The sequence below is a fragment of the Mastomys coucha genome, unplaced genomic scaffold (assembly GCF_008632895.1).
Source record: "Mastomys coucha isolate ucsf_1 unplaced genomic scaffold, UCSF_Mcou_1 pScaffold11, whole genome shotgun sequence".
In the NCBI taxonomy this organism is placed as follows: Eukaryota; Metazoa; Chordata; class Mammalia; order Rodentia; family Muridae; genus Mastomys; species Mastomys coucha.
In genome coordinates, this window is record NW_022196893.1 from 31,598,438 (window position 1) to 31,625,504 (window position 27,067).

A 27,067-nucleotide genomic window follows, 5' to 3' on the forward strand; every position below is an offset into this window, starting at 1 on the left:
ATTTAAAATTTTAGGAATAAAAGGTAAAGAAACAATGTATTTACTGGGGATGGAGAGACTGGCTGTTCTTCAGAGAACCTGGGTTCAAGTCACAGCACTCTCGTGGCAGCTCCCAACTGCCTGTGACTCTAGTTCCTAGACGTCTTATAACCCAACATATACACACATGCAGGCAAAACACCCATGCTTATAAAATAACTTTTTTTTTAAGTGTACTTGCAGTTGATAATATTTTTTTAAGTGTACTTGCATTTGATGATGTCAGTAAATTAGAACAGGTACTGTTTGCTGCTTACAGTGAGAACAAGGTGTTTGCTTGGCTGACTGATTTTTGTTTTCTTTTGTTTCTTTTTTTTTTTTTTTCCAAGGCAGGGTTTCTCTGTGTTTCAAGGCAGCCCTAGCTGCCTGTAGACAGGTTGGCCTTGAACTCAGAAATCAGTGCTTCTGAGACGTGCTGCCGCCACCTGGCTTTAATTGATTCTTTAAAAAACAATTCTAACATTTTATTTTTATTTCATGTATGAGTGTATTGCCTGTGTGTATGTTAGTGTTTGTTGAGACAGGAGCTTACTATCAACTCTGGCTGGCCTGAAACTCACTATTTAAACCTGAGTAGCCTCAGCTAAAAGCCATCTGATTGCCTTTGCCTCCCAAATGCTGGGATAAAGGCACACACCACTGTGCTTGGTCTTTTTATCTTTTAAAAAAGGATTTTTATTTTATCTTATGTATATGGATGTTTTGCCTTCAGGTGTGCCTATGTGCTGTGTGTTCCTCTAGAAGCCAGAGAGGCATCAGATCCCCTGGAACTAGAGTTGTAGAGGTTGTGAGCCACTGTATAGGTGCTGGGGACTCAAACCCAAGTCCTCTCAGAGAGCAGTCAGTGCTCTCAACCCACTCAGCCTTTGCTCTAGCTTGTGATTTAGAATTCTTAACTTGTCCAGCAGTGGTGGCACACACCTTTGATCCCAGCACATGGGAGACAGAGGCAGGTGGATCTCTGAGTTCGAGCCCAGCCTTGTCTACTGAGTGAGTTCCAGGACAGTCAAGGCTGTTTTCAGGGTTGGAGAAAAAGGGCTAATGTCATTAACGAATGGGGAGAAAGCCAAGGCCACCTTGTTCTTATTAGAGTGCTTACTATGGAAACAGGAAAAACAGCAAGTGCTGGCAGGGATGGGAAGGACCGCAGCTAGAATTCCAATGTGCTGCTGGGAATGTGAACCCAGTTAAGAATCAGTACCTCAGATGCACAGCAGAATAACCAGATTGATATAGCAGCCAGCTCTCTTGGCTACACATACAAAGAGAATGGAAAGCAAGTTCTTTTTTCTTTGTTCTCTCAAGACAGGGTCTCCAATGTAGCCAGCCCTAGCTATCCTGGAACCTATGTAAACCATACTACCTGTAAACTCATAAGACAGCAGTTCTCAACCTGGGAGTTGAATGGCCCTTTCACGGGGGTCCAAAATCAGATATCCTGCATGGTCAGATATTTACATTACGATTAATTTTATGGTTGAAGTCACAACATAAGGAATGTTGCAGCATTAGGACAGTTGAGAACCACACCAATCTAGGGATGTACTTTTGCCACCATGCCTGGCAAAAGCAGGTTTTTAAGAGATAATTGTTATCCATGTTTATAGCTCAACTATTCACAGCAGTTGGGAGACTGAAGCAGCCCAACTATTTGTCAGTAGATAGGGGTAAACAATGTGGAAGTACATTCCAGGGAGTGTTACTTAGACTTAAAACCATGGAAACCCTGACAGGAGCTATGGTTGAATTGAGCTCCTTGTGCCAAGTGAAGTTAGCCACAGAAAGACTCACTCTGACTCACCTTGTGGGAGTGTCCAGGGTAGGCACCAGTAGAAACCGGAGTTCCTGGGGCTCCTGGAGGGAAGGACACTTAGGACTGGACGTAGAAAAGTCTGGAAGTCGGTTGTTCAACTGTGAATATGGCCAACACAATTGAACTGTACTTTGAAAAATGGTAAGATAAGCCAGGCATGGTCACACATTCCTCTAATTCCAGCACTGGGGAGGAAGAAGCTGGTCTACAGAGAGAGTTCAGGAGACCCAAGGATAGATAGATCCTGTCTCAAAAAATTCTGAAATATGGGAAGCTAGGTAGTAGCAGCCACGGTCTGTAACAGCTGGCACTTTTTATTTTATTTGTTGGTTTGTTTTTGTTTTCTTTAGCTTGGTTTTTGAGACAGGGTTTCTCTGTAACCCTGGCTGTCCTGGGACTCTTGTATAGACCAGGCTGGCCTCGAACTCACCAAGATCTGAGTGCTGAGATTAAAGTGGGGCACCACCACTGCCCAGCTACAACTGGCTTTTTCTAACTGGCTGTTTTCCTTTCAGTTGATTATGGAAGAGTCCCACAAGAGTAACAGATCCGAGCCTGCATCTCAGCCTGGTCCAGCAGTTCCTGGAACTCACCTTTCTCAGATAGTGCATCAGGTAAAGCCAAAGCTAGCAGAGCACTGAGCGCCCATTGCTGACCACACATTCATTTTCAGCTTAAAGGACAGGTGTGCATGTTCACACTGAAAATTTCAACTTAGTAGGTACGAATATACATTTTAATATAAACTAAAATTATGGAGCAACTTCTGGCTTCTACCTAGTGCATAGAAAGCTGGAAAGACTCTTGCTCCTACCTCAAACAAGAGTAAGATCACTGACCTCTGAGACTCAAAGAAATTCCGAGTGGGTATGACTCACCTGTAGATGTCAGTCATACCAGGAAGGAAGAACAAGCCAGCTGCATTGAAGACATAGCCCAGGCTAGCCTCAAACTCACTGTGTAGGGAAGGGTGGCCTTAATTAAACTCCTGATCTTCCTACCTTTGAGGCACCTGCTGGGATTGCGGGGCATACGTTATTGTATGTAGCTATCAAGTTTAAAGTTACTTATTTATCTATCTTTTAGGGTGTGGGTATGCAGATGCCATGGCACAAACAACTTTGGGATAGATAGGGCTTATCAAACTTGATAGAGTTGAAGTAAGTCAGTGAACATGAAGGTAGGCTAGTGGAAAATGGAGAACAGAAAAGGGAGAAGGACAAAAACAGAGCAAAGCATCCAGGAGCTCGGGGCATCCAGGGGCTCGGGATAGTTGGTGAGATTCCTCAGGTGTGGGTTCTTCAGGGATGAGATAGCAGAGCTGAGTTTAGATTTGACCATTCATATGTAAATGTCCTTTCTGCTTTCTAGACTGTGCATATGGTGCTGCTGATAATGTTGTCTGGTTGTCTGACTGGTCCTGCAAGTCCAGGAAGGCTGTGCTGTGCCATATGGAGAGAATGACGTGTCAGATACTAGAAATGAGCTATAATGCTATTTGCTGCCAGTCAAGGACAATGAGTTAACTATATATCAAAGAGGTATCTTGAATCTTAAAACCAGGCAGTATGCTAACCAATGGATATACTTGGGAGACAACGTATTTAGTTCCCTAGGAGCAGTGGTTTATTTTATGTGATGATATACCTAACCACTACAGACAAGAATAGTCTTCTGTGTGTGTGTGCATACCTTTGAATTCATGTACGCTGTGTGTGGAGTGCTCGCGGGTCCAGAGGACACTGGCTGTGTAGTTACAGGTCTTTGGGAGCCACCATAGGTGCTAGACACAGAACCTAAGTCCCCTGCAGCCACCATAGGTGCTAGACACAGAACCTAAGTCCCCTGCAGCCACCTTAGGTGCTAGACACAGAACCTAAGTCCCCTGCAGCCACCTTAGGTGCTAGACACAGAACCTAAGTCCCCTGCAAGAACAGTGAGCACCTTTTTTATTTTTTATTTTTTAAAGATTTATTTATTTCATTACATAAGTACACTGTCGCTGTCTTCAGACACATCAGAAGAGGGCACTGGATCCCATTACAGATGGTTGTGAGCCACCATGTGGTTGCTGGGACTTGAACTCAGGACCTCTGAAAGAGCAGCAGTCAGTGCTCTTACCCGCTGAACCCAACAGGAACACTTTTAATCTAACCCATCTATCTAGCTCTGAGACATTTGTTTTTTGATATTTAAGTTATTTATTTTGTGGTGGGGCAGGGTGCACTTGCCCCAGCACAGTTCTGGAGATCAGAGGGCAGCTTCTGGGAGTTGGTTCTCTTTCTGTCATGTGGGTCCAAAGAATTCAACTTGGGTCATCAGGCTTGGTGGCATGTGTTTTTACCTGGGGGCTACCTTATTGCCGTTCCTCAAGGAGTTATGCTCCAAAAAAGAGCTAAGAATGACTTGTCTGAGGTGGTTTTAGCTTATAGAGTTGTTTATTCATGCCACACACACACACACACCTTCCCTTTCCCCTTTTGCGTCCCTTTTCCTGGTGATTGATCCCAGGGCCCAGGTTGTTGGGCAGGCACTTGACTACTGAGGTATAGCTTTAGCCTTGGAAGTTTTTGTTTTCATTTTGACAAAAGCATTGCTGTGTTGCACATGGGGGGGGGCTCAAACTTGTGATCCTCCTGTGTCAGTCTTCAGATATTAAGATAGCAGCTAAGATTTTATGTATGTATGTATGCATGTGTGTCTATGTATGTTTGTGGGTGTGCCCATGGAGGCCAGAGGTGGGCACTGTATCCCTGGATCTAGAGTCAGAGATTATAAACCCAGCATGCTCCTGCCCTGAGGCAGTGTATCCCTTAGAAACCTGTTTGCCCTTAATTGTGACAGCAACAAGACAGGTACCTAAGACAGGGTCATGTGTGCGTCTGTTAGAATTTAGGATTGCTGGACAGTGGTGGTGCATCTTTTTTTTTTTTTTTTTTTTTTTTTTTTTTTTTTTTTTCTTCGAGACAGGGTTTCTCTGTGTAGCCCTGGCTGTCCTGGAACTCACTCTGTAGACCAGGCTGGCCTCGAACTCAGAAATCCTCCTGCCTCTGCCTCCCAAGTGCTGGGATTAAAGACGTGTGCCACCATTGCCTGGCTTTGATCCAGATCTTGAGGCATAGTAGCTTTGAAAAGTTTAGGCCCAGGCATGGTGGTACAAGCTTTAATCCCAGGAGATTGAGGCAAGCAGATCTCTATCTCTTGAGTTCAAGGGCAGCCTTGGACAAAGCATGTTCCAAATCCAGGGTGTGATCGCACACACCTTTAATCTGGGCCACACCTTCTGCTGGAGGCCTATGTAAGGACTGTGGGAGGAGGAAGAGTCACTCTTCAGCTGCTGCACTTACTTGCTGACACATCTGTTGGGACCTACTTCTACAGAAGAGCAGCTGAGACGATCAGCCTCATGGACTGAGCAGCTACTAGAGTCTTGGACAGCCCATGCACAGCTGGGTTAGTTGGGCTCCCAACTGTAAGTCTTCACAACAAATTCCCTACATCTGTGACTCCAGAGAACCCTGACTAACATGTTTTGTGATGGTTTGTGTGTGTGTTTGATTGCACATAAGTGTATGTCTGTAGGCCAGAGGGGAACAACCGCTGTCTCAGTTGCTCTCTACCTTGTTATTTCAGATAGGATTTCTGAATAAGTATGGATTTACTTTTTTTTTTTTTTTAAGATTTATTTTATGAGTACACCATTGCTCTTTTCAGACACACCAGAAGAGGGCATCAGATCCCATTACAGATGTTTGTGAGACACCATGTGGTTGCTAGAAATTGAACTCAGGACCTCTGGAAGAGCAGTCAGTGCTCTTAACCCCTGAGCCATTTCTCTAGCCCAGGAACTCACTTAGTAGTGTACACTGGCTGGCCTGTAAGCCCCGGGGTTTCTACAGGCTTTTTTTCTGCTTTAGTGGGATTGCGGGCACATGCCAGCACTCCCACCTTTTTGAGGGGGTGCTAAGGTCAAACTCAGGTCCCCAGAAGGTATAGTTTCCCCTTTAATGCTGAGCCATCTCTCCAGCCCCTGCTTCAATTCTCTTTGTTATGTTTCTCATTTGTGTTGCTGGCTTGTCAGTTCCTGAATCTGTTTCTTTATTTTTCTTTACTTCATTTGTCTTCTTTTTTTTTTTTTTTTTTTTTTTTGGAGACAGGGTTTCTCTGTGAAGCCCTGGCTGTCCTGGAGCTCACTTTGTAGACCAGGCTTGCCTCGAACTCAGAAATCCGCCTGCCTCTGACTCCCAAGTGCTGGGATTAAAGGCGTGAGCCACCACTGCCCAGCTGTCTGCTTTTTTGTATCATCTTTGAAACAGTTGTTTTAAGGATTTAGTATTAAGTTCAGGAAATGAGATATCTCAGTAGTTGTACTGTGATTGCTCATCTGGTTAATGATAGATCTCTTCCACTTTTATTTGGGTTTATCTAATGTATGAGTGCGCTGCTGCATATACATCCACAGAGCAGAAGAGGGCATCAGATCCTCTTATAGTTGTGTGCCACCATGTAGTTGCTGGGAATTGAACTCCAGACCTCTGGAGATTGTTTGGTTCCAGTTTTCCGAGACAGAGTTGCTCTGTATAGCCTTGGCTGTCCTGGAACTCACTCTGTAGATCAAGCTAGCCTTGAACTCTGCCTTTCAAATGCAAGAATCAAAGGTGTGCACCACCACTTACCAGCTTCAGTTTTGTTTGGGATCTTTTTAAAGTATTTAAGCACACACTTACGGGTGCTCACTGGCACTGGAATCTTTTTACAGATTTCTATGTACTTACACATATTTACATGTATGTTAGTACAGGTGCCCTCAGAGGTTAGGGGAGGGTGTCACATCTTCAGGATCTGCAGTTGCAGGTGGCTGGGTGATGCCTGAGATGAGTGCTGGCAACCAAAGTTTGAGTCGTCACCAGTTAACAGGTAGGGAGCCATCTGTCTAACTACTTTCTACAACCCCCCCCCCCGCCCCCACTGCAACCTCCATATTTTTAATAAACTTCCTTTGGAGAACTCCACAGTCACACTCAGAAAACAAACCACAGTAGTACTATACTTAACCCACTCTTTAAAGATAAAGAGAAATGTCTTTAAAATCAGTTGAAGCCATCTCTAACACTAAAAACCATAGAACAAAAAATATTAAGGCATAACGAATACCTGGTGTCAGGTTAAAGTTGTTAGTGAGAGAAAAAGTGAGTGAAGTGAAGGAGACAGGCAGAGAGGGAAATGAAAGGAGACAGGGCCGTGCAGAGGAGTGAGAGAAGGCCACATTACATAGAAAAAGTAAGAAGCTGACAGCACATAAGGAAGCATGTGGGAGATTGGAGGGCTGGCTCAGTCTGACTGCTCTTTCAGAGGATCCAGGTTCAATTCCACCAATTCCAGTAGTAGTTGAGAATTGTTTTTATTTCTAGAGGATCTGATGCCTCTTCTAGCCTCTCTGGGCACAGATTTGCATGAAGGCAAAACACTTATACATTTAAAATAAAATAAGAATAATTTTTAAAAGTTTTCAAAAATGAAAAATGTAAGCCAGGCAGTGGTGGCACACACCTTTAGTCCCAGCACTTGGGAGGCAGAGGCAGGAGGATTTCTGAGTTCAACGCCAGCCTGGTCTACAGAGTGAATTCCATGATAGCCAGAGCTACACAGAGAAACCCTATCTCGAAAAGAACCCCCTACCCCCCAAAAAGTGTATATAAATAGATGAACATAAAAATGTTAAAGTACTTAAAAATATTACTTTGAAAGATGACTCCTGGTTAAAAGCACTTGCTGCTCTTCAGGGGCAGGGGATCCAGATTTGGTTCTCAGCAGCTGCATAGTGGCTCACAACCATCTATGACAGACTCCAGACTCTGATACCTTTTTCTGAGTTCTGAGGGTAACAAGTATGTACAAAGTGCACATACATACACACAGCCAAACATCATACACATAAACAAAACAATTGGAAATAAAGTTTTTTAAAAGCGGGCACCTTTAATCCTGGCACTTGCGGGGCAGAGGCAGCTGGATCTCTGTAAGTTCAAAGCCAGCCTGTACTACAAAGCAGCCAAGCTATGAAGTGAGACCCTGTCTCAAAAATAGACAAACAGTACTGGACATAATAAATACAGGAAGACCTGGAGTGGGGAAGAGTAGACCAGGCCTTAGAGCAGCTGTTTGTACAGTGTGCTGGTAAGGACATGGACTGAAGTTAGCATCCTCTTGTCTTTTGTGCCATGTAGCTGTGTACTGAGTATCTTTACTCTGTCAGGAATCTCCCCTGGTTACACTTAGTTTGGTGGCCTGTGTGCAAGGCAGATTTTTCTGTGCCCAAGACGCTCCAGTTCCCACCTCTTTGGGTGGCTAATGTCTAAGCCAGTGCTGTTTCTCAGGCACCTTGGGGAGTGGAAGAAGCAACAGCATTGAAATCCAGATGCTCGGTTTTAGGGCTCTGCCTAACTCGGCTTCAGAATTCTTAGAGCCCCTGGCAAGAATCCCAGGGTAGATAGGTGGCTCGCTCCAGCGTTGGGCTGCCTGCTGGTCTTCAGCTTGTGGCTGAAAGCCTCAGGGTGTCTGACGTGTGAGTTTTCCTTGTTTTCAGACCTCCAAAGTAGTAGTTTTAAAACAATAAGTTCTCTTTTAAGATGGCTCCTAGCCACTGTCCTCTTGAGTCACTTGAGTCACAAAGCAGCCCTTCCTCTGCAGTGCTGACCGGAAGAGTCGAGTCCCCACGTGTCCCAGCTGACTCAAGACTTAAGTCATTAGCTTGTCCGTAGGTAGAACTGCCATTTTCCTTCTGCCCACACCCACCTCCTGACGGGACTGTGCCCTCCTTTGCGCTGAGCACCCTGCTTCCTCTAGTTTGCTGCTGCTACTTGGAGTTTCTGATGTCTGTCAAGCAGTCTGTCACATGGAGCAGTGTGAGCTAGCCACTCCTTACATATAAGTCCTGTGGTTGTAGTTGCGTCATAAGGTACATGTGCTATTAGATGGGCAGGTGACAAGCTTCTAGCCCTGTCCCCAACTTTCTTTTGTAGTTGCTGTTGGGAATAAGTTGCCTGTTACTAAATCTGCCGTTGTTTCTCCTTTGGCTGCTCTTCCCATTGAGTGCTTACTGTATATCATTAGCTGGATCTCGCTTGAGCCTCCTGAGATCTGAGATTGTTGAGATGTGGCACTGATGCCCTGCTCCATCTGCTTTTATAATCTTCTTCCTTTTTAGCTGTTTTGCAACTTTCGTTATTTTTTAATTTCAGAGTTCTTTTCATTCCATATATGGGTCATTAGGCCTCTTAAGCATATGGATTGGTGTTTGTCCAATCCACGCTGCTGCCCGCCCACAGCCGCCTGAGTTCTTACAGGCGTCCACTAAATACAGCTTGGTTTTGTCTTTATCAGAGGGAAAAAATGTCAGGATTAGTTAATATCATGCAATATAGTTTACTAAAAAGAAGATTTTTAAGGGCCAGCAAGATGGCTTAGCTAGTGAAGGCTCTTGCTGCGAAGCCTGACCTGGATTAGTTTTAAAAATAAATAAAAAAATGTTTAATAGATTTTTAAAGCTCGGTGATGATGACATGAGACAAGAATAAGGACCTGGAGATGTGAGTGAGAGTCCTGCTCATTGTCCTTAAAGTACTCAGAAGTAGCATGGATATGAGCTGAGCATTATGTTAAAAGCCTGCTGAGAAATGTAAGGATGATTATATAAGGACCCTGAGGGCCACCTGGCAGATTTACAGGAAGGTAGAAGTCCAGACAGAGTTAGGATGTCCCCACTATAACAGAGTTCCCCACTCAAGGGGGTGTACATTCAGCTCACAGCCGACTCATTGCTGTCTTAATATTCTTATTATCAGAAAGTGGGCAATGGTGCTGCACACCTTTTTTTTTTTTAAGATTTATTTATTTATTTTATGTGTATGAGTATACTGAAGCTGTACAGATAGCCGTGAGCCATCATGTGGCTGCTGGGAATTGAACTCAGGATGGCCCCGCTCGCTCCAGCCCCACAATTCACTGTAGCTGTCTTCAGATGCACCAGAAGAGGGCGTCCGATCTCATTACAGGTGGTTGTGAGCCACTATGTGGTTGCTGGGATCAGAACTCAGGACCTTCAGAAGAACAGCCAGTGCTCTTACCTGCTGAGCCATCTCGCCAGCCCGGGTGCCGCACACCTTTAATCCCAGGGCTTAGGTGGCAGAAGCACGTGGATCTCTGAATTAGAGAACAGCTAGGCCTGCACAGAGAAGCTCTGGCTGAGGGTTGAAAATCTGAGAACTGTCTTTATGCTGGCAGGAGGCTTCAGCAGGCATCAGAGTCAAAGCTGCTCTTCCTCATCTCCCAAAATCTTCACTTTCTCTCCTACCTCTTGTGTTTTCTGCTTGTCTTTTTGTTGTTTAGCTCTAAAAACTCTTCCTGATCTTTTAATTCTCCAATCCTTTATCATTTGCTGATGTTTAAATAGTGATTATTTAGATTTCAAATCTTTATTTTAAGCCTCACTTTTCTGACTTCTGAAGACATCCCATTATCTAACACCCTAGAATGCAGTTGGTTTTTTTGTGTATATGGGTGTTTTCTCTGTATGTGTTGCTGTGCCATGTGTGTGCCTGCTGCCCCCCTCACATCCTAGAATGCAGTTGTTTTTGTTTGTTTGTTTGCTTTTTTTTTCGAGACAGGGTTTCTCTGTGTAGCCCCGGCTGTCCTGGAACTCACTCTGTAGACCAGGCTGGCCTCAAACCCAGAAATCCGCCTGCCTCTGCCTCCCAAGTGCTGGGATTAAAGGCGTGCCCCACCACAGCCCTGCTTAACTTCCTAACCTGTCTAACCTGATCCAAGCTCGGTCTTCTATAGGTCACCCTGAGAATGGGGAGCTCATACCCTATTTCTTTATACACCGCCTGCTATACCCACACACACCCCGACCCTGTCCAGCCATGTTGCTGTAGTGTGGTCCTGTGGAACTAGAAGTTAGGCTGCAGGCCAAGTGAGCAAATGGGAAAGGTGCTTTGTAGAGTTCCTGATATACTACAGTGAAATTAGAAGACAATCTGTGCTTTAGAAGGTGAGGAATAAAAAAGGTTTGTAGGCAGGATGTTACTGTGCCGCCCAGGCTGCCCTTGGCCCTGAAATGGTGTGCAAGTTTGCTAGGTTTGGAGATTACAGGCCTCCGTCTTCATGCCTGGCTAGAAAAGAAATGTCGGGGTAAGTCCTGTTTATCCCAGTGGTGATTGCATGGAAGAGCCTGAGTCTTAGCAGCATAGGGTGTAGGCACCTCCCCACGGCCAGAGAGGCAGTGCCGACTCTGAAGTTCAGACCGTGCCTCCCTCTTACCTAGTAGAGAGCTTTCTTCTCTGCGCTCCCAGTTTTACCTTCTGGATGCAAGGGTCCAGAGTGAGCTGCTGTTAGTCCAGGTGCTGCAACCTCTCTTGGTCCTAAGCACGCAGTGACTGGCAGTGCTATCAGAGGAGTGTTTTGTTCTGTGTGTCCTGAACCAGAGGCTGGCTATGTAGCTGAGGTGACTTGAAGCTCTTTCTGCTGAGTGACACAAGCTGAGGGCAGCTGTGTTCTGTGTGTCTGCTGGCATCTGCATATATATGGAGAGTATTGGAGATTTCTCCTCCTGTTTGCTGGTGGTGTCATTAAGGAGAAATATTTAGTGTCTTAACTTTAGAAATTATTTTCTTATGAGTTTAGTGAGAGAAACTGAAGCAAACCTAGAGAGAGGCAGACTGACAGTGGCTAAAGGTTATGATTAGAAACAGAACATAGGGCTCAGTAGCCTTTAATCCCAGCACTCGGGAAGCAGACTCAGGTATATCTGAGTTCGAGACCAACCTGGTTATGTAGTGAGTTCCAAGACAGCCAGGCTACCTAGCGAGAGCCTGTGTTGGGAGGGTTAGTGAGGGGCTGGAGCACCCTTCAGTCATCTGAGTGTCACTAGCTGCTATCAGTTGTAGATCTGCTAAGAGATAGGAGGGTGCTTTATTTGCATTTCAAATGTTATCCCCTTCCCCGGTTTCCCTCCCTCCCAGAAACACCCTATCACATCCTCCCTCCTCCTGCTTCAGTGAGGGTGTTCCTCTACCAGCTCACCCACTCGCACCTCCCTGCTCTCAATTCCCCTACACTGGGGCATCTATGGAGTCTTCATAGGACCAAGGGCCTCTCCTCCCATTGATGCATGACAAGGCCATCCTCTGCTACCTATGCAGCTGAAACCAGTGTACTCCTTTGTTGATGGCTTAGTCCCTGGGAGTTCTTGGGGGGGGGGGGGGTCTGGTTGCTTGATATTGTTGTTCTTCTTATGGGATTTTAGTTCATTTTAAGAGTTAAAAATAGGGGCTGGAGAGATGGTTTAGCAGTTAAAAGAGTACTGACTGCTCTTCGAGAGGTCCTGAGTTCAATACCCAGCACCCACACGGCAGTTCACAACTGTCTGTAACTCCTATTCCAGGGGATCTAACCCCCTCACACAGGCATGTATGCAGTCAAAACACCGATGCACATGAAATTAAAAAAAAAAAGTTAAAAATAGGCTCAGTGGTGGTGGCTCCCACCTTTAATCCAGCACTCTGGAGGCAGAGGCAGGCAGATCTCTGTGAGTTCCAGGCAAGAGTGGCCTACATAGCAGGTTCCAGGACAGCCAGAGCTACACAGAGAAATCCTGTCTTAAGCTTGGTTTTAAAAGTTTAAGTGTAGTTCATGTTTACTTGGGTCTACCATGTAAAGTGCCTTCCATACACTGGTTCATTGTGAGGTGAAACAGTGCTGACCCCTACCTGTCCCCTCCACCACCTAATTTCTGTCCTGTAGCAGCCTCTGACACAGCGGTTTGCTCCTCCACTGCCTTCACTACTTTCCTGAGGCAGCTTGCTTGCTTGGCTCGTGTTTTCTGATCTCTTCTTACCAGTGTGTTAATGTGAAAGTCTTCATGGCTTTAAGGGCTCCAAGGAGTTCTGCCTTCACTTGTGTACTTTGACTACTTTAAATTAAGTGTAGTTTGTGAGAGCCCACGTGTGTATGCAAGTGCCTAGGGATGGAGCTCTGGTCCTCTGGAAGAACAGTTCAAGCTCAATTTCTGAGCCGTCTCCATCCCCTGCCTTCCACAAACATCCATGTAGCACAGAGCTTATCTCTAGGCTTATGTATTCAGCAGTCGGTATCTAATAGGCTTTTCAGACTCAGCATGTGTAAATATGGTGCAGAGATCAGAACTGTCATTTTCTCTGTTAACTAGTAGAATAATATTATTGAGAGGTTTACTTATATATTTTATGTATATGACTACTCCATCTACATGTTCATTTGCACCCTAGAAGAGGGACCCATTACATACAGATGGTTGTGACCCATTACATACATTTAGTTGTTGAGAATTGAACTCTGAACCTCTACAAGAGTAGCTAGTGCTCTTAACTGCTAAGCCATCTTTCCTCTAAGCCTCTAAATCATGCCATTTTATTTGAGATATGAGCTTTATTGTCTGCTCGGGTCTGCTGTATTGTATATACTTTTTGGTTTCTTGAGATAGGGTTTCTCTACCCTGGAATTCACTGTGTAAACCAGGCTGGCTTCCAACTCAGGTCTGCCTCTGTGTCCACAGTGCTCAGATGAAAGGTGTTTGTTTTTAAATATCTCTTTACCTGCTCCTCTTTCCTCTTTGTTTTGAACCTCATAAGTAACATACAAGAGAACAGGTGATTGAAGCTGGAGAGATGGCTCAGTGGTTAAGAGCACTGACTGTTCTGAGTTCAAATCCCAGCAACCACATGGTGGCTCACAACCGTCTGTAATAAGATCTGACGCCCTCTTCTGGTGTGTCTGAAGACAGCTACAGTGTACTCATGCATAATAATAAATCTTTTTAAAAAAAGAGAGGGGGGGAACAGGTGACAGAAGACAGATCATTCCTTTAAAAGTGAAAATTGGCCAGATGGTGGTGGTGCACGCCTTTAATCCCAGCACTTGGGAGGCAGAGGCAGGCAGATTTCTGAGTTTGGGGCCAGCCTGGTCTACAGAGTGAGTTCCAGGACAGCCAGGGCTATACAGAGAAACCCTGACTTGAAAAAAGCAAAAAAAAAAAAAAAAAAGTGAAAACTGGATTCAAAAGTGTATTAAAATGAGTTCTGCTTTTTAGGTGTCATCGTTATCAGAAAGTGAGGAGTCTCAGGACTCATCTGACAGCATAGGCTCCTCCCAGAAGGCTCACGGGATCCTGGCCCGGCGCCCATCGTACAGGTCAGTACTGGTTATCAGTGTGCTCATGGAGTTCTGAGAGAATGTAAGCGGGCATGGGTAGTTAGGTGAGGAGGCAGACCTCAGAGGTTAGAGCAACCAGGGTAAGCTGAAGGGTTTAGACTTTAGTTTTAATGTTGTTGGCACAGGGTCTTTCTGTGAAACCCGTTGTCCTAGAACTCACAGAGCAAGTCTGAGCCGTTGCCTAGGCCCATGTGTCCTTCTGTATGCACTAACTAGAAGCCTCTGGTCATTGTGTACATGTGTTTGCCTGCATGAATTTATGTGTGTCATGTGTATTCCAGGGGCTAGAAGAAGGTCTTAGGTCCCCTGCAACTGGAGTTCCAGTTGGTTATGAGCTGTGTGTGAATGCTGAGAACCTGAGTTGTCTGCTGCAGCAGTGACCATTCAGCTATCTTTGTGCCCATAGCACTGCATTTAATTCAAAGGCGTGGCCATATGTTGTGTTCTCTGATGCCATGTCCTGGTAGGGTAGCCATCCCTTATAAGGTAAATGCCAAGTTGCCAATTACTTGCTCGGTGAATGGGGATCTGTAAGTAGTACAATTGATTGATAAAAAGCCTTAGGAATTGTCTGTGGTTTCATATGGACAGGAGTAAGGGTATTTGGTGTGAGTGAACTTGTGACTGGTCCATGGTAGAATCGACCAATCCTGGAGCCGAGTGGTAAGAAGGCTCAGAATGATGACGAGTGCGAACAGTGTGCTGAGGTTTGGATAGTGTCAGAGGGTTCTGTAGAAAAGCTAGGAAAGAACTGCTAGGCGTGAATCAAGGCAGCACCGACTTAATCTTGAGAGTCTGGGCAGGCAGAGTGCTGATGCACAAGAGCTGTCTCACCTGAACTGCACACTGCAAGGTAAGCGAAGGAAGGAGGGAGAGGAAGTCTGGTGAGAATTTTGGTTTCTTTGTGCTTTTGTTTGAATCCCAGGTGTGAGGGATCCGCTCCTGCAGATTGCCCCCAGCCGCTGCCTGTGATTTACTGGCTGCAGATAGTTTCTTCAGTTGTGTGACATTTGGAATTCTGGGAACTTTTCAGAGGGTATATAAATGCTAGGGCCCCAGAGGTGGAGGCTTGTTGGTTGTTGGTCATTGTCATTCCTGTTGCAGTTTGTTTAGTTTAGTCCATGTGTGAAGATGAAACACACACACCTTCCTCTCTTGAACCCAGTCTAACCGCCTTGTGAAGGAAAACGCCACACAGACTTAGTTCAGAAACAAAGGTAACTCAATCTCTGGGCACAACTAGAATCCTAATCTTGTGAGCTATATAAAATCTAAATCCTCCCGTGAAACGGGGAGACGCTGAGCAGTTATTTTAGCTACATCTTGTCTTAAGCTATCCCATCCAAAAAGCCCTTAACTCTCTCCTCCTTCCTTTCATCCTCCGTCCTACCCAGAAGTCCTGCGTACTCGCTCAGTGATTGATTTATTCATCAGGGGATTGTTCATAAGGAGTCACCTGAGTGACTCTTTCCTCGTCCAGACGCCCCTCCTGAGAAAGTGGAATTAACATAAAAATGCAACAGTACCAAGGCCATCCACAACACAAAGTAGCAAAAACACCAGCTCTAGAAGTCTATCAATAAAAGGTGATCAGGAACTAGGTACTTGGAACTTGCACTCAGATGTGTTAACTTTGTGTAATTTTAAAAGGATTTGCTTTTATATTTTTAATTGTGTGTATGTGTTAGGGTGCGTGCATGAGTACAGTGCCCACCGAGGCTGGAATAGGGCATCACATGCCCTTGGATTGGTGGTTATGAGTTGCCCAACAAGGGTACTGAAAAAACGAATGCAGGTCCTCTGCAAACCTGGTCTTAACCACTGGGTCATCTCTCTCATAGCCCAGGCTGGGGACAGCCTCATTGCAGTTGCCCTCTCCTAGCTGTCATCAGTGCAGAGACTGTAGATCTGAGCCACCATGCCAACCTGAGATGACCAGCTTTCAAATAGGAAAGATTGAGTTGGTTCCGTTTTACTGGTTTTGAGCCCATGTTTGGCTCCATTGGTTTTGTGCCTGTGTAAGGTCTGGTCATCAGGAATATGGGGTAGGATGAGAACCTCATAGTGCACACACAGCAAAGGGGCTGTATCCCAGCGCCCTGCATACGGGCCTCTCCCAGTTATTTCATTCCCTGCTCCCGGGCCCCACTGTCTCACCAAAGCACAAGTTTACAGTGGATGTAATGGATGGAACTTGATGTAATTAACACACGGTGCTTCAGAAGATGTCTCCCCAAACAAATCAACAATTGTGTGTGGGGGGGGGATCCCTAAAGAATTCAACTGAAAACTATAAAAGCTAAAAGAAATAACCTATTAGCAAACATGTTATAACCTATAACATGTAGTATAAGCATCCTAAAGGACCCAGATCATGAAATTAACAGGGACTCTGTCTAGTTTAAATCAGGAGAGACACAGAGACCCTACCACTAGATCAGAAGACTGGGAGGGAGGGCTTTGAAAATGAACAGACCTAGAAAGGTAGGTCGGTCCTTTACAACACTTTAGATGGAATTGAAGAATGGGGTTGTGTGCATACCTTTAATCCCTGTACTTAGGAGACCGAGGCAGGTGGATCTCTGAGTTTGAAGATAGCCAGGGCTAATGAAAAACTATGGAGTTAGCTGTGGGTTGTCCAACTTGATGAGCAGATGATTCACAGTGGCCACTGGAGAAAGCCGGTTCCCTTTCCCAGCATTGCTGCAGAGTGTCGTGGTTGGGAGTCTGTCCACTTCCCCTTCTGCGTTGAGGTTTTTGCAGGTTTGGATTGTGCTGGTCTAGCACACACTGTCAACAGACTGTTCGTGTGAGCATTAGTCCTGTTGTGTATAAAGAGTTTCTGTGGAGTTATCCACTACCGCCGCCTCCTCTTCCGTGGGTCTGAGGATGAATCCCCACCTCATGTGATAAGAAGTGTCTACAGTGAGGGTTGATCCGAGGCTAGCCTATTGTGCCCACGGAGGGCCCTGGAGAGACTGGCTCTATGGTTCTGCAGACAAACGAATGGAGATGGGCTGGAAGGAAAAGCTGAAAGCAGCAGCTGGAAGCTAGCCTGACATTTTTAAGTCCAGTGAAACAGTAGGTGAAGACTGGTGTGGTGAAGAATGAACGCCCATAATCCACACTGTGGAAACTGAGGCAGAGGGTTGCTGGAAAATCGCTGGTAATTTGGGGCACAGCACCTGGTAGTGTCTAGCTTACTCTATGGAATCATGTGCGTTCTGAGAACCACAGCTCTCTTAGGGCCGGTCCTCTTTCTGACTGAGTAGGGAAGCTCTCTGATTTCCTTCCTGTACCTTGTTCCCTCGAGCAGTTCTCCAGGAATCCCTGCAGCTGTGCTATCTTTTTCTCAGGCCCTCTTTCCTAGACAATATCTGGGGTGTTGGGGGGGGTTGCATTCTCTCCTGTTGGAGTTTCTACAGGCAGCTGGGTTTTTGTTTTGTTTTGTTTTGTTTTTTGACAAACCCTGGCTTCTCTAGGGGACTTTTCTTAGACAAGAGGATTCCATATCCTTGTAAATAGATCTGGTCTAAGACTGGTTTAGTATAGTTGTAAGTTAGGCTCTCTTTGTTTCTCCAGGACCCTGCCTGACCCCCACTTCTCTCGGTGGGCTGGCCCTAGCAGTGTCAGCCAATAGCAGACTGCTTCAGCAACAGTTGAGGCACAATTGCTCCCGTGTTGTGAAGGTTTTTCTGGCTGCAGCCATGAGTGTAAAGATGTGTCTTGTTTGTTATCTTGTGCACTTGAGTTACCGGCATGGCGAACTAAGCTGAGTTGAGAGCTGTCTCATCTGACAGCCTTAGATTAAACGCTATAATTCCTGACTCAGGAATCACTTGAGGCTGATTCACTGGAAAGAGTTTCTGAACTTTAACGCATTCTTAGCAGCAACGGCTCTTAGGAACTGCGTTGTGATGACTCAGCTTTCTTGTGGCTTTGGGACCTGGTTCAGCAGCACACTGACTTTAAAGACCACACTCTGGGAGAATTCAGATGCAGTGAGAAACTTTGCTAAGCTGATTTAGGGCTGGCTCTGCTCTTGATTAACCTCTTTTCTGTCTTTGACATGGCTCTTTACTCTGTGGTCCATGCTCATTTCATATTTTTAGGCTAAGTAATCCATCCTCCTGCCTCTGCCTGCCAAACTGAGACTAAGGGCCTGCACCACCACTTCACTTTTAACCTGAACAGGTGTGGTGCTTCATTACTGTTATGCTAGCCCTGGGAGGCTGACCGGGTAGGAGCATCACAGTTTGGGGCTACACAGTCAGAAAGAGGGAGTGTGGGAGAGAGTGCCTAATGGCTTCCTTTTGTAAAGTCATTGTCATTAGCAGCATTAACACAGTTGTATTTATTACAGGAAAATTTTGAAAGACCTGTCTTCTGAAGATACACGGGGCAGAAAAGGAGACGGAGAGAATCCCAGCATTTCTGCCGTCACGTCTATGTCTGTTCCAACCCCCATCTATCAGACGAGCAGCGGACAGTACAGTATGTACAGGATTGGGTCCCACGTGATAGACGCACAAGACTAACTTTATAGGAAGAAATGTGTACAGAAAGACTGCCACGTTTTAAGGGTGTTGATTATTAGCATGTGTAGGAAAATGCTTTTCTGCACTATCTCATTCCTTCCTTACAACAACTTGTGAGCTGGGTGTTAGGTAAAGTGGGTGAAAGCCCTTCCTCTGGGTGAGGTAGCACGTGCCTGGTATCCTAGCACCGGGATATGGAGGCATCAAGCCCATAAGTTGAAGGCCACCCGTACTACATATTGAGTCCCAGCTAAGCCACTATGTAATGAGACTGCCTCAGAACACTGTGGTCTCCTCCCAAGCCCCCAAAGTTAGATACTGTCCCTAATGTCACATTGCTTGTAAGTAATGGAGCCAAAATGTCTATCTGGATCTAGAGATAGTAGTTTCCCAAAAGTCTCTTGTATGCACACGTATGTCTATGACCTTGTACACACACGCTTGTCTATGACTTGGTACTGGTGTAGATTAGTATTTTGGTTCCTTCTCTAATAAGAATTAAACACAAGCTGGAGAGATGACTCAGCGGTTAAGAGCACTGACTGCCCTTCCAGAGGTCCTGAGTTCAGTTTCCAGCAATCACATGGTGGCTCACAACATCTGAAATGAGATCTGATGTCCTCTTCTGTCACATAGGCATGCATGCAAATAGGCACTCATATGCATAATTTTTTTTTTTTTAAAGAATTAAACATAATTGAATTTTCAGTTTGAGGTTAAGGAAGATGAAGAACGAAGACCTTGGATATGACGGTAGCATGCACCATGAGCAATGCTGGTCTTAGTACGGGGAACCACATTCCTGGCTATTGGTGTGAATCCCATCTGGGGACTAGTGGTGATAGAACAGGTCCAGTGTGGCCTTGGGATAGTAACAGAAAGCATGTGTCTACCACAAACAGACAGACAGTAGTAGTCTAGATTTGTACTTGTGCTAATATCTCTATTTTTTGCCTAATCATTTAGGATATGCAATCCTTACTAAAATAACATTTAATGAAATTCACAGGTACAATTAATTAACCTTATAATTAACTCTTAATACCATTGTTTTTGAGGTAGTGTCTCTCACTGTTGCCCTGGCTGGCCTGGAACTCAGACCTGTCTGCCTCTCCCTCTTGAGATTAATTTAAAGGTGTGTGCTGCCTCACCCAGTTGCTTCTAACAGTTTTTAAATCTTCCCTGTTCTTTCATTTTCTAGACGGGGTTTCTCTGTATAACCCTGGCTGACTTGCTCTGTAGACCAAGCTGGTGCTGAACTTAGGAACTCAGGGGTCTCCCTGCTTCTGCCTTCCTAGTGCAGGGATTAAAGGCACACATTTGCCACCGCCACCTAGATCAGCTTTTAAATTTTTCAAACACTAAAGGTGAACAAATTTTAGTAGCATACGTATCTTTACAATCTTTTATGATATTAGTTAATGCTTAAATGTTTTTCCATTACGCATATTTCCCTATATTTTCATTTTTTACACTGTTGCTGCCCTTCAGTTTATGTTGGTGGAAGGAGCTTCAGCTTGTAGTTTCCTGCTCGGCCAGGGCGCTGCCTGTCAACTTCCCCAGTTCTCCTTGCTGTTCTTCTAAAATACTTACAGCAAGGTTCACTTTGGGAGTGTGGATAGAAGTGCCGTGTAACATACTCATCACAGTCTGCTTGGTGGTTGGTGTGTAGCTCGGCTGAGTTCCATACACAAGGTTGAGCATGTTGGTGAGGAAAAAGTGAGAAAAAAGTGGGGAAAACTCAAGGAAGTCTGACTGGCACCTTCCAAGAAATGGCTGCCCCACCTGACCACCTTTCAGCCCTCTAACCACTGAGCCACACAGCTTCCTGAGTGACCTTGAGTCCATCCTGAAAGCTAGCTTCTGTTAGTACTTTCATTTCTTTTCTCTGCTGTAGCTAAAGTTACTGATTAATTAAGTGGTGATGGTGACAGAAGCAGGGGAGATTAGGCAGTTCAGGATGAGCATTGGTTAGGAGCAGGTCTAGGGTCAGCCTGGAATGAGGTCCTGTCTCAAACCAAACTAGAACCTAAGAATGAAAGTGTCGAATAGACTCTTGCTCCAGTCCCTGCTGTGGCTTTCTGTTACACCGAGGGTAATAGTGAAGGCTTTTTGTCCCAGCCTTCCTGTCTGGCCACACGGGCTTTCTTGCTATACTTCCAGCCCACAAAGCGTGTTTTAATTTTCAGGATCTTTAAAGTTGTTATACTTGGTCTGGCTTTTCCTCATGCAGACAGTCATATGGCTAACATCCTTAGTCCTCTCTTTAAGCGGGACAACTCTTTGCCTTTCTGTGTGTACATGTGTATGTGAGTACGTGCACACATAGATGCCAGAAGAGGGAGTCAGGTGTACTCCTCTTTGCGTCCCAACTCTTCTCCACTCCAGGCTCTCTCCCTAGGCCTGACCCAGGCCGCAAGCCCAGCAATCCTGTCTCCATAGCACCTCAGAATTAGAGCTACAGGTATGCATAAGACGCCTGGCTCATTACCTCAGTGCTGGGCTCTTAGACACTGTTCCTCCTGACTGTGCAGCAGGCACCCAGCAAGCCATTTCTCCAGCATGGGACAACTCCCCGTGCATTAGATCTCATTACCTGTCTGGAGTTCTCTGAACATACAAGATTCAGGGAGCAGTGGTTGCAGAGGTGACTGGAGGTTGGTGCTGGCTTACCTAAAGCTGAGTGTGCTTCCTCCTCATGCATGGGCTTCACTTCCCAACACACAGCTGTTGAACAGCAGCAGGGAAGGAAAAACCTACTTAGACACTTAGGCAGCTATTTCAAGCAGTACGTGGAGAGGAGTGCCACACAGGCTAGTGTTTAGACAGCAGAGCCCGGAGGACCATGGCCATCAAGCTGGGGCCGCTTCTGAGGGGTGACATGGTTCTGGTGAGGACTTTAGCTTAGTGCAGGAGCTGCATGAGGGAAGCCGTGGCTGCTGTATGGAGCGAGGACTAGATCAGTGGCCACCTGCAAGAGGCAGGTTGCAAAAGGAGGCAAGTGCATTGCTGCTTATATCCAATGTCCAGACGCTCATCTGCAGCTGTGCATATTCCATACACACACTGGTGTCTACTGCTATCAGTTCCATACACACACTGGCTGTCTGGTTTTTTGTTTTGTTCTCTGTGTAGCCTTGGCTGTCCTGGAACTCACTCTGTAGACCAGGGTGGTCTCAAACCCAGAGATCCGCCTGCCTCTGCCTCCCAAGTGCTGGGATTAAAGGTGTGTGCCACCGCTGCCCGGCTTGTCTGTCTGTTACTATCAGTCCTGTGAGAAGCCTAGCAGGGACTGCACCAGAGACAGTGGGACCTTAAAGGTACAAACAGTAGTCACCTCCACCCTGCAGTAAGTGAGTTAGGACAGGGATGAGACTTTCTGCTTATTTATTTTTGAGAGGGAAAATGATACGGGTATCACATATATAATTTCAAAAGAAACCTGCTAAAATATTGGGAGTTCTGAAGTCAGGTACTGTAAAAGTTTGGTCCAAGTTCTTCTTCTCATGCCCATGCTCCCAGAAATAGAGAGTCAGACTTAAAATATATTTACAAATACCTTGGCCATATAGCTAGGCTCTTCTCCAGCTAGGCCATAATGTACTATAACCCATTTACTCAGATCTACATTCTGCCTCATGGCTGGTTACCTGGACTCGTGTACCATGTGTCTGTCTCGTCATATTTTCCCAAGCAAATCTCCCACATGTGGCTCTATCCCAGAATTCTTTCTGCCTCATGGATATCTCACCTTCTACCCTTTCCTATAGGCCAGTTTTTCTTTTAATTGAAAGGTGATGCATCTACACAAGATAGTCTCTCTCCAGGGTATTAAGATACTTGTAAGTCTATACATGGGGTAGAGTTGAGCAGTTGAAAAGTCATTCTCAGTGGTAACCCCTCAGGTGCATAGACAGTTTTATTTTGTCTTCCTGGTAACCAGAATATGAAAGGAAATACAGTGTTGATGTAGAAAGGCACAGACGTGGGGCGTTAACTTCTTTTTTTTTTTTATTTTAAAGATTTATTTATTTATGTATTTAATGTATATGAGTACACTATAGCTGTTTTCATGCACACCAGAAGAGAGCGTCAGATCCCAATAGAGATTGTTATAAACCAGCATGTGGTTACTGGGAATTGAACTCAGGACCTCTGGAAGAGCAGACAGTGCTCTTAACTGCTGAGCCACCTCCCTAGCCCCAAGGCATTGACTTCTGACGGAGATTTTGTAGGGTGTGCTGTCATACCTCTCAGGCACATCTTTTAAGAGAGCATAAACATGGGTTTAAGTGTCTGATATCTGGTACTGTGTTGTGGTCCATGAGCAGCTTTCTGATGACTTTATTTTTATTAGGTGGTAAATGAATACTTTACATTGTTTATCTTTTTGTTTGGTTTTGATATTTCTCAAAATGGTTTCTCTGTGTAGTCCTAGTTGTCCTGCAACTCTGTAGGCCAGGGCGGCCTCAAACTCAAGAGATCACCTGCCTGTGCCTCCCAAGGGCTGGGATTAAAGCCACCACTGCCCGGCTAAACTATAAAGTTTTGTAAAGATTTTATTCCACTTTTTGTTTGTTTTTCTAGTTTACCCAGAGTGGTCAGTGATTTAACCTGCATTCAAACCTATTTTTTAAATGTTTTTTTGTTTGTTTGTTTTATGCCCTTCTTTGAATTAGTGTATTACATAGCCTTATAATCACTTTCTTTGGTTAAAGTTGCCATTGCCCCAAACGGAGCCTTACAGTTGGCCAGTCCAGGCACGGATGGAGTGCAGGCACTGCAGACATTAGCCATGACAAATTCAAGCAGCACTCAGCAAGGGGCGATCCTGCAGTATGCACAGACCTCTGATGGACAGCAGATCCTCGTCCCGAGCAGCCAGGTGGTTGTCCAGAGTAAGTGCTCCGTTATTATCTACACGTGGGAGGGCCAAGGCCTTTCTAGGGCCCTTGCTGATTAACTTCACCTTCCGCTCTGCAGCTGCATCAGGAGATATGCAGACCTACCAGATCCGCACCACGCCGTCTGCCACATCACTGCCACAGACTGTCGTCATGACTTCTCCTGTGACTCTTACACCTCAGACAACAAAGACAGATGACCCCCAACTAAAGAGAGAGATACGTCTGATGAAAAACAGGTACGTAGTAGAACATATTCCAGAGTAGGTAAGGTTTCTCCACATCTCAAAACAGTCACGTGTCACCTCGTTAGATAATAGGAAGTTTGCATCAGCTTTGGTTTACTGTGTGGTGGGTTATGTCCAGTGGATATATAAGTATTGTTAATCCTAGTGGGCACGTGGGTATTGGTGATCCCGGTGGGTCAGTGACGTTACTGTTCAGTCTCTGCACTAAATGGCTTATGATGTAGAGTTCTTCAGTTTTACTACATCCTTTGATATAATAACATTGCTGAGTGACTGCACAGAGGAGACAGCTCAGTGATTAAGAGCACAGCAGTTCTTGCAGAGGACCCAGGTTCAGTTCCCAGCACCCACATGGCAGCTGACAACTGCCTGTAATTGCATTTGTAGGGAATCTTACATTTAATGTGGCCTCCCTGGACAATGCATGCATATGGCCTTAGTGCTGGGAGCTGAATTCTGGTCCTTCTTTAAAAAAAAAAACTATGTGCATGCTTGTTTTTTGTGAATGCATGCCTGTACATCATGTGTGCCTAGTACCCAAAGAGACCAGAAGAGGGTGTCAGATCCCCTGGAACGGAAACTATAGACTGGGGGCCACCGAGTAGGTGCTGGGAATTGAACCTGGCCTCTGCAAGAGCAGCCAGTCTTTTGTTTTTTTGCAGGTTTTTCATTTATTTTATTGTTTTATGTATATGTTAGTATTTTGCCCGCATGTATGTTTGTGCACTACATACATGTCTGGAGCCCATGGAGATCAGAAGAGGGCATTGGATCCTTTTGGGCTGGAGTCGCAGACATCTATGCTGCCATGTGGGTGCTGGGAATCAGCGGGAAGAGCAACACATGTGCTTAACTGCTGAGCCAACTCTTCATCTTCAGCTTGGTTTTCTGTGCTCTCAGGCCAGAGGGTGGTGCCAGGAGGGCAGGAGCAGAATGTGTTTGTAATTAACTAGCCATCTCTCCTGCCCTGCTGTTACACTTTATACATAGAAATGGCTTCCTTCATGAACCTATCTCTGCATACTTCATCTCTCACCCTTCCAATTGAAGAGAGTCAGAGCTTTACTCTAGAGTAGACCTTGGAGTAAAGGAACCTGGTGGCTGTTTTGATCTGGTCAGACCACAAAAACTTGCCTGTCGTCAGTAAGACCTCTTCGTCTTCTGACTTGTGTGGTGACTGTAGACGCCCTTTCATTCAGTTCAGATCACTGGCTGGCCTGTCATAGCTGTCTATGCCTGTGATCCCAAGCTTCGGAGGTGGAAGCATAAATTGCTATTGGAGGCTAGCCTTAGTTACATGACAAAACTGTAACTAATCCCACTCAGAAGAATAAGAAAAAAGAAAATCTTTAAACCAGTGTGCTGGTGCACGCCTGCAGTGTTTGACGCCAGGTTGGTTGACATAGTGAGTTGCTGTCCAGCTGGACTCTGTCAAACACGTCCGATATAGCAGAACTCTGTCAAACACACATTTTATGTATGAGATGAAATTAAAACTTTAACGTAAAAATGCATAATTTTATAACCTTGCGTATAGGGAAAGATTTCCTTTTTAAATATTTTATCTGTTTATTTGATATAAATGATGAATACACTCTAGCTGTCTTCAGTCACAGCAGAAGAGGACATCAGATCTCATTACAGATGGTTGTGAGCCACCATGTGGTTGCTGGGAATTGAACTCAGAACCTCTGGAAGAGCAGTCAGTGCTCTTAACCACTGAGCCATCTCTCCAGTCCCGGGAAAGATTTCTTAAACAAGATAATATTCAGTGAAATTAATGTTTGGGGTTTTGTTTTGGTTTTGTTACCTTGTGAGATGGTTTCAGTTCAGGCTATCCTGGAAATCACTTTGTAGAAATTTGAAAGTTAATATATAAGCCATAGAAATATCAGATGTCAAATTAGTGGATTACTAAATAAAAATAGGTAAGGGATTGCTGTGTATAATGAACAGAGAGGTCTTAAGAAATTATAAAAAGACGACGTCCTTGAGCACAGGCAAGGGCCCAGGTAGGCCCAGGCTGCAGTTCCCCAGGCTGCAGTGCCCCAGTCTGCAGTGCCCCAGGCTGCAGTTCCCCAGGCTGCAGTGCCCCAGGCTGCAGTGCCCCAGGCTGCAGTTCCCCAGGCTGCAGTGCCCAGGCTGCAGTTCCCCAGGCTGCAGTTCCCCAGGCTGCAGTTCCCGAGACAAACCTGCATGTCGTGGATGTCCCCAGCAGTGAGGCTTCCTAAGCAGGGTCAGAGCTGCTGTGTGGAGTTGCTCACTGCATGTGACAGGGTAGCAGTCTCCTCTCATGTTAGATGCCCCTCCCACTTCCTCTGTACAGCATGCTGTTGTGGGCAGAATCTGGTCACCACAAGGAGTGCTTGCAGTTCATGTAAAGAGAGCTGTGCTAGATACAGAGGCAGATGGGCTGTGTCTAGGTTACTTCTGCACTGGAGTACTAAAGGGAAAGAAACTAGAGGTGGTCAGTAAACAAGAAATTAGCCAGATTGTGTGCGTGCATATGGAAAGTCTAACCTGAGCCATTAGACTAAATTATCGAGGATTAAGGATTGTGAAGCTCTGTGCTTTCGTGCAGTTCTGAAATACTCTGGGCCAGCTGGTTTTAATTGAGCATGTCCAGTAGCCCTACAGAGAATACATATGAAAGAGGCATGTATACATGTTTACCAGAAGCCACTTGTAAGTTGGGGGTAGTGGAGGCTGGAGAGGTGGCTCAGTGGTTAAGACCACTGACTGCTCTTTCAAAGGACTGAGTTTGATCCCAGTACACAGTGGTGGCTGACATCTCTAGGTCCAGTTCCAGGGAAGAAGAAACACCATCTCCAGGCCTCCGTGGGCTGGTACACAGCAACAAACAACCAAAAGGTTGTGGTGAGCCAGCCGCCAATCAGCTGCTCACACTTGGAAGGCTGTGACAGGAAGATTGTATGTTCATGACCAGCCTGGCTTAATGAGGGTCTGGCGCTAAAACAGGACAAAGGCTGTGGTGAACTAGATGAGGCTGGAGGTCTTCAGAATTTAGGGCTAACCTAGCCTGTAGAGCAAGAACTTGTCTAGAAAAAGTACTAATTGGAAGCTTACTGGATGACCACAGCAGTGGCTGTCTGGCAGAGAGCTGGCCAGCATAGCAGTGAGGCCGCTCAGGGTGCTAGAAGTGGGTCTCAGGAGGGCTATACAAGTATGTGTTTCCAGAGCCAATAGATCTCCACGTTCCAGATCTATGCGTTAACCAGGAATGGTGGCTCACACATAGAATCCTGGATATCTAGG

General features: G+C 45.5%; 1 protein-coding gene across 2 annotated transcripts in view; it reads left to right on the top strand.

Annotated features, from left to right (window-relative positions):
* Atf1 (activating transcription factor 1) overlaps positions 1–27,067 on the top strand; it is a 33,151-nt gene that overhangs the window by 4,309 nt on the left and 1,775 nt on the right. For both annotated transcript variants that reach the window (XM_031355806.1, XM_031355813.1), the window contains exons 2-6: positions 2,368–2,466; positions 13,980–14,080; positions 18,465–18,595; positions 23,358–23,537; positions 23,623–23,782. In XM_031355806.1, the coding sequence (XP_031211666.1) occupies positions 2,374–2,466; positions 13,980–14,080; positions 18,465–18,595; positions 23,358–23,537; positions 23,623–23,782 (665 nt within the window). In that variant the 5' untranslated portion in view covers positions 2,368–2,373. The remainder of the gene's footprint in view (positions 1–2,367; positions 2,467–13,979; positions 14,081–18,464; positions 18,596–23,357; positions 23,538–23,622; positions 23,783–27,067) is intronic.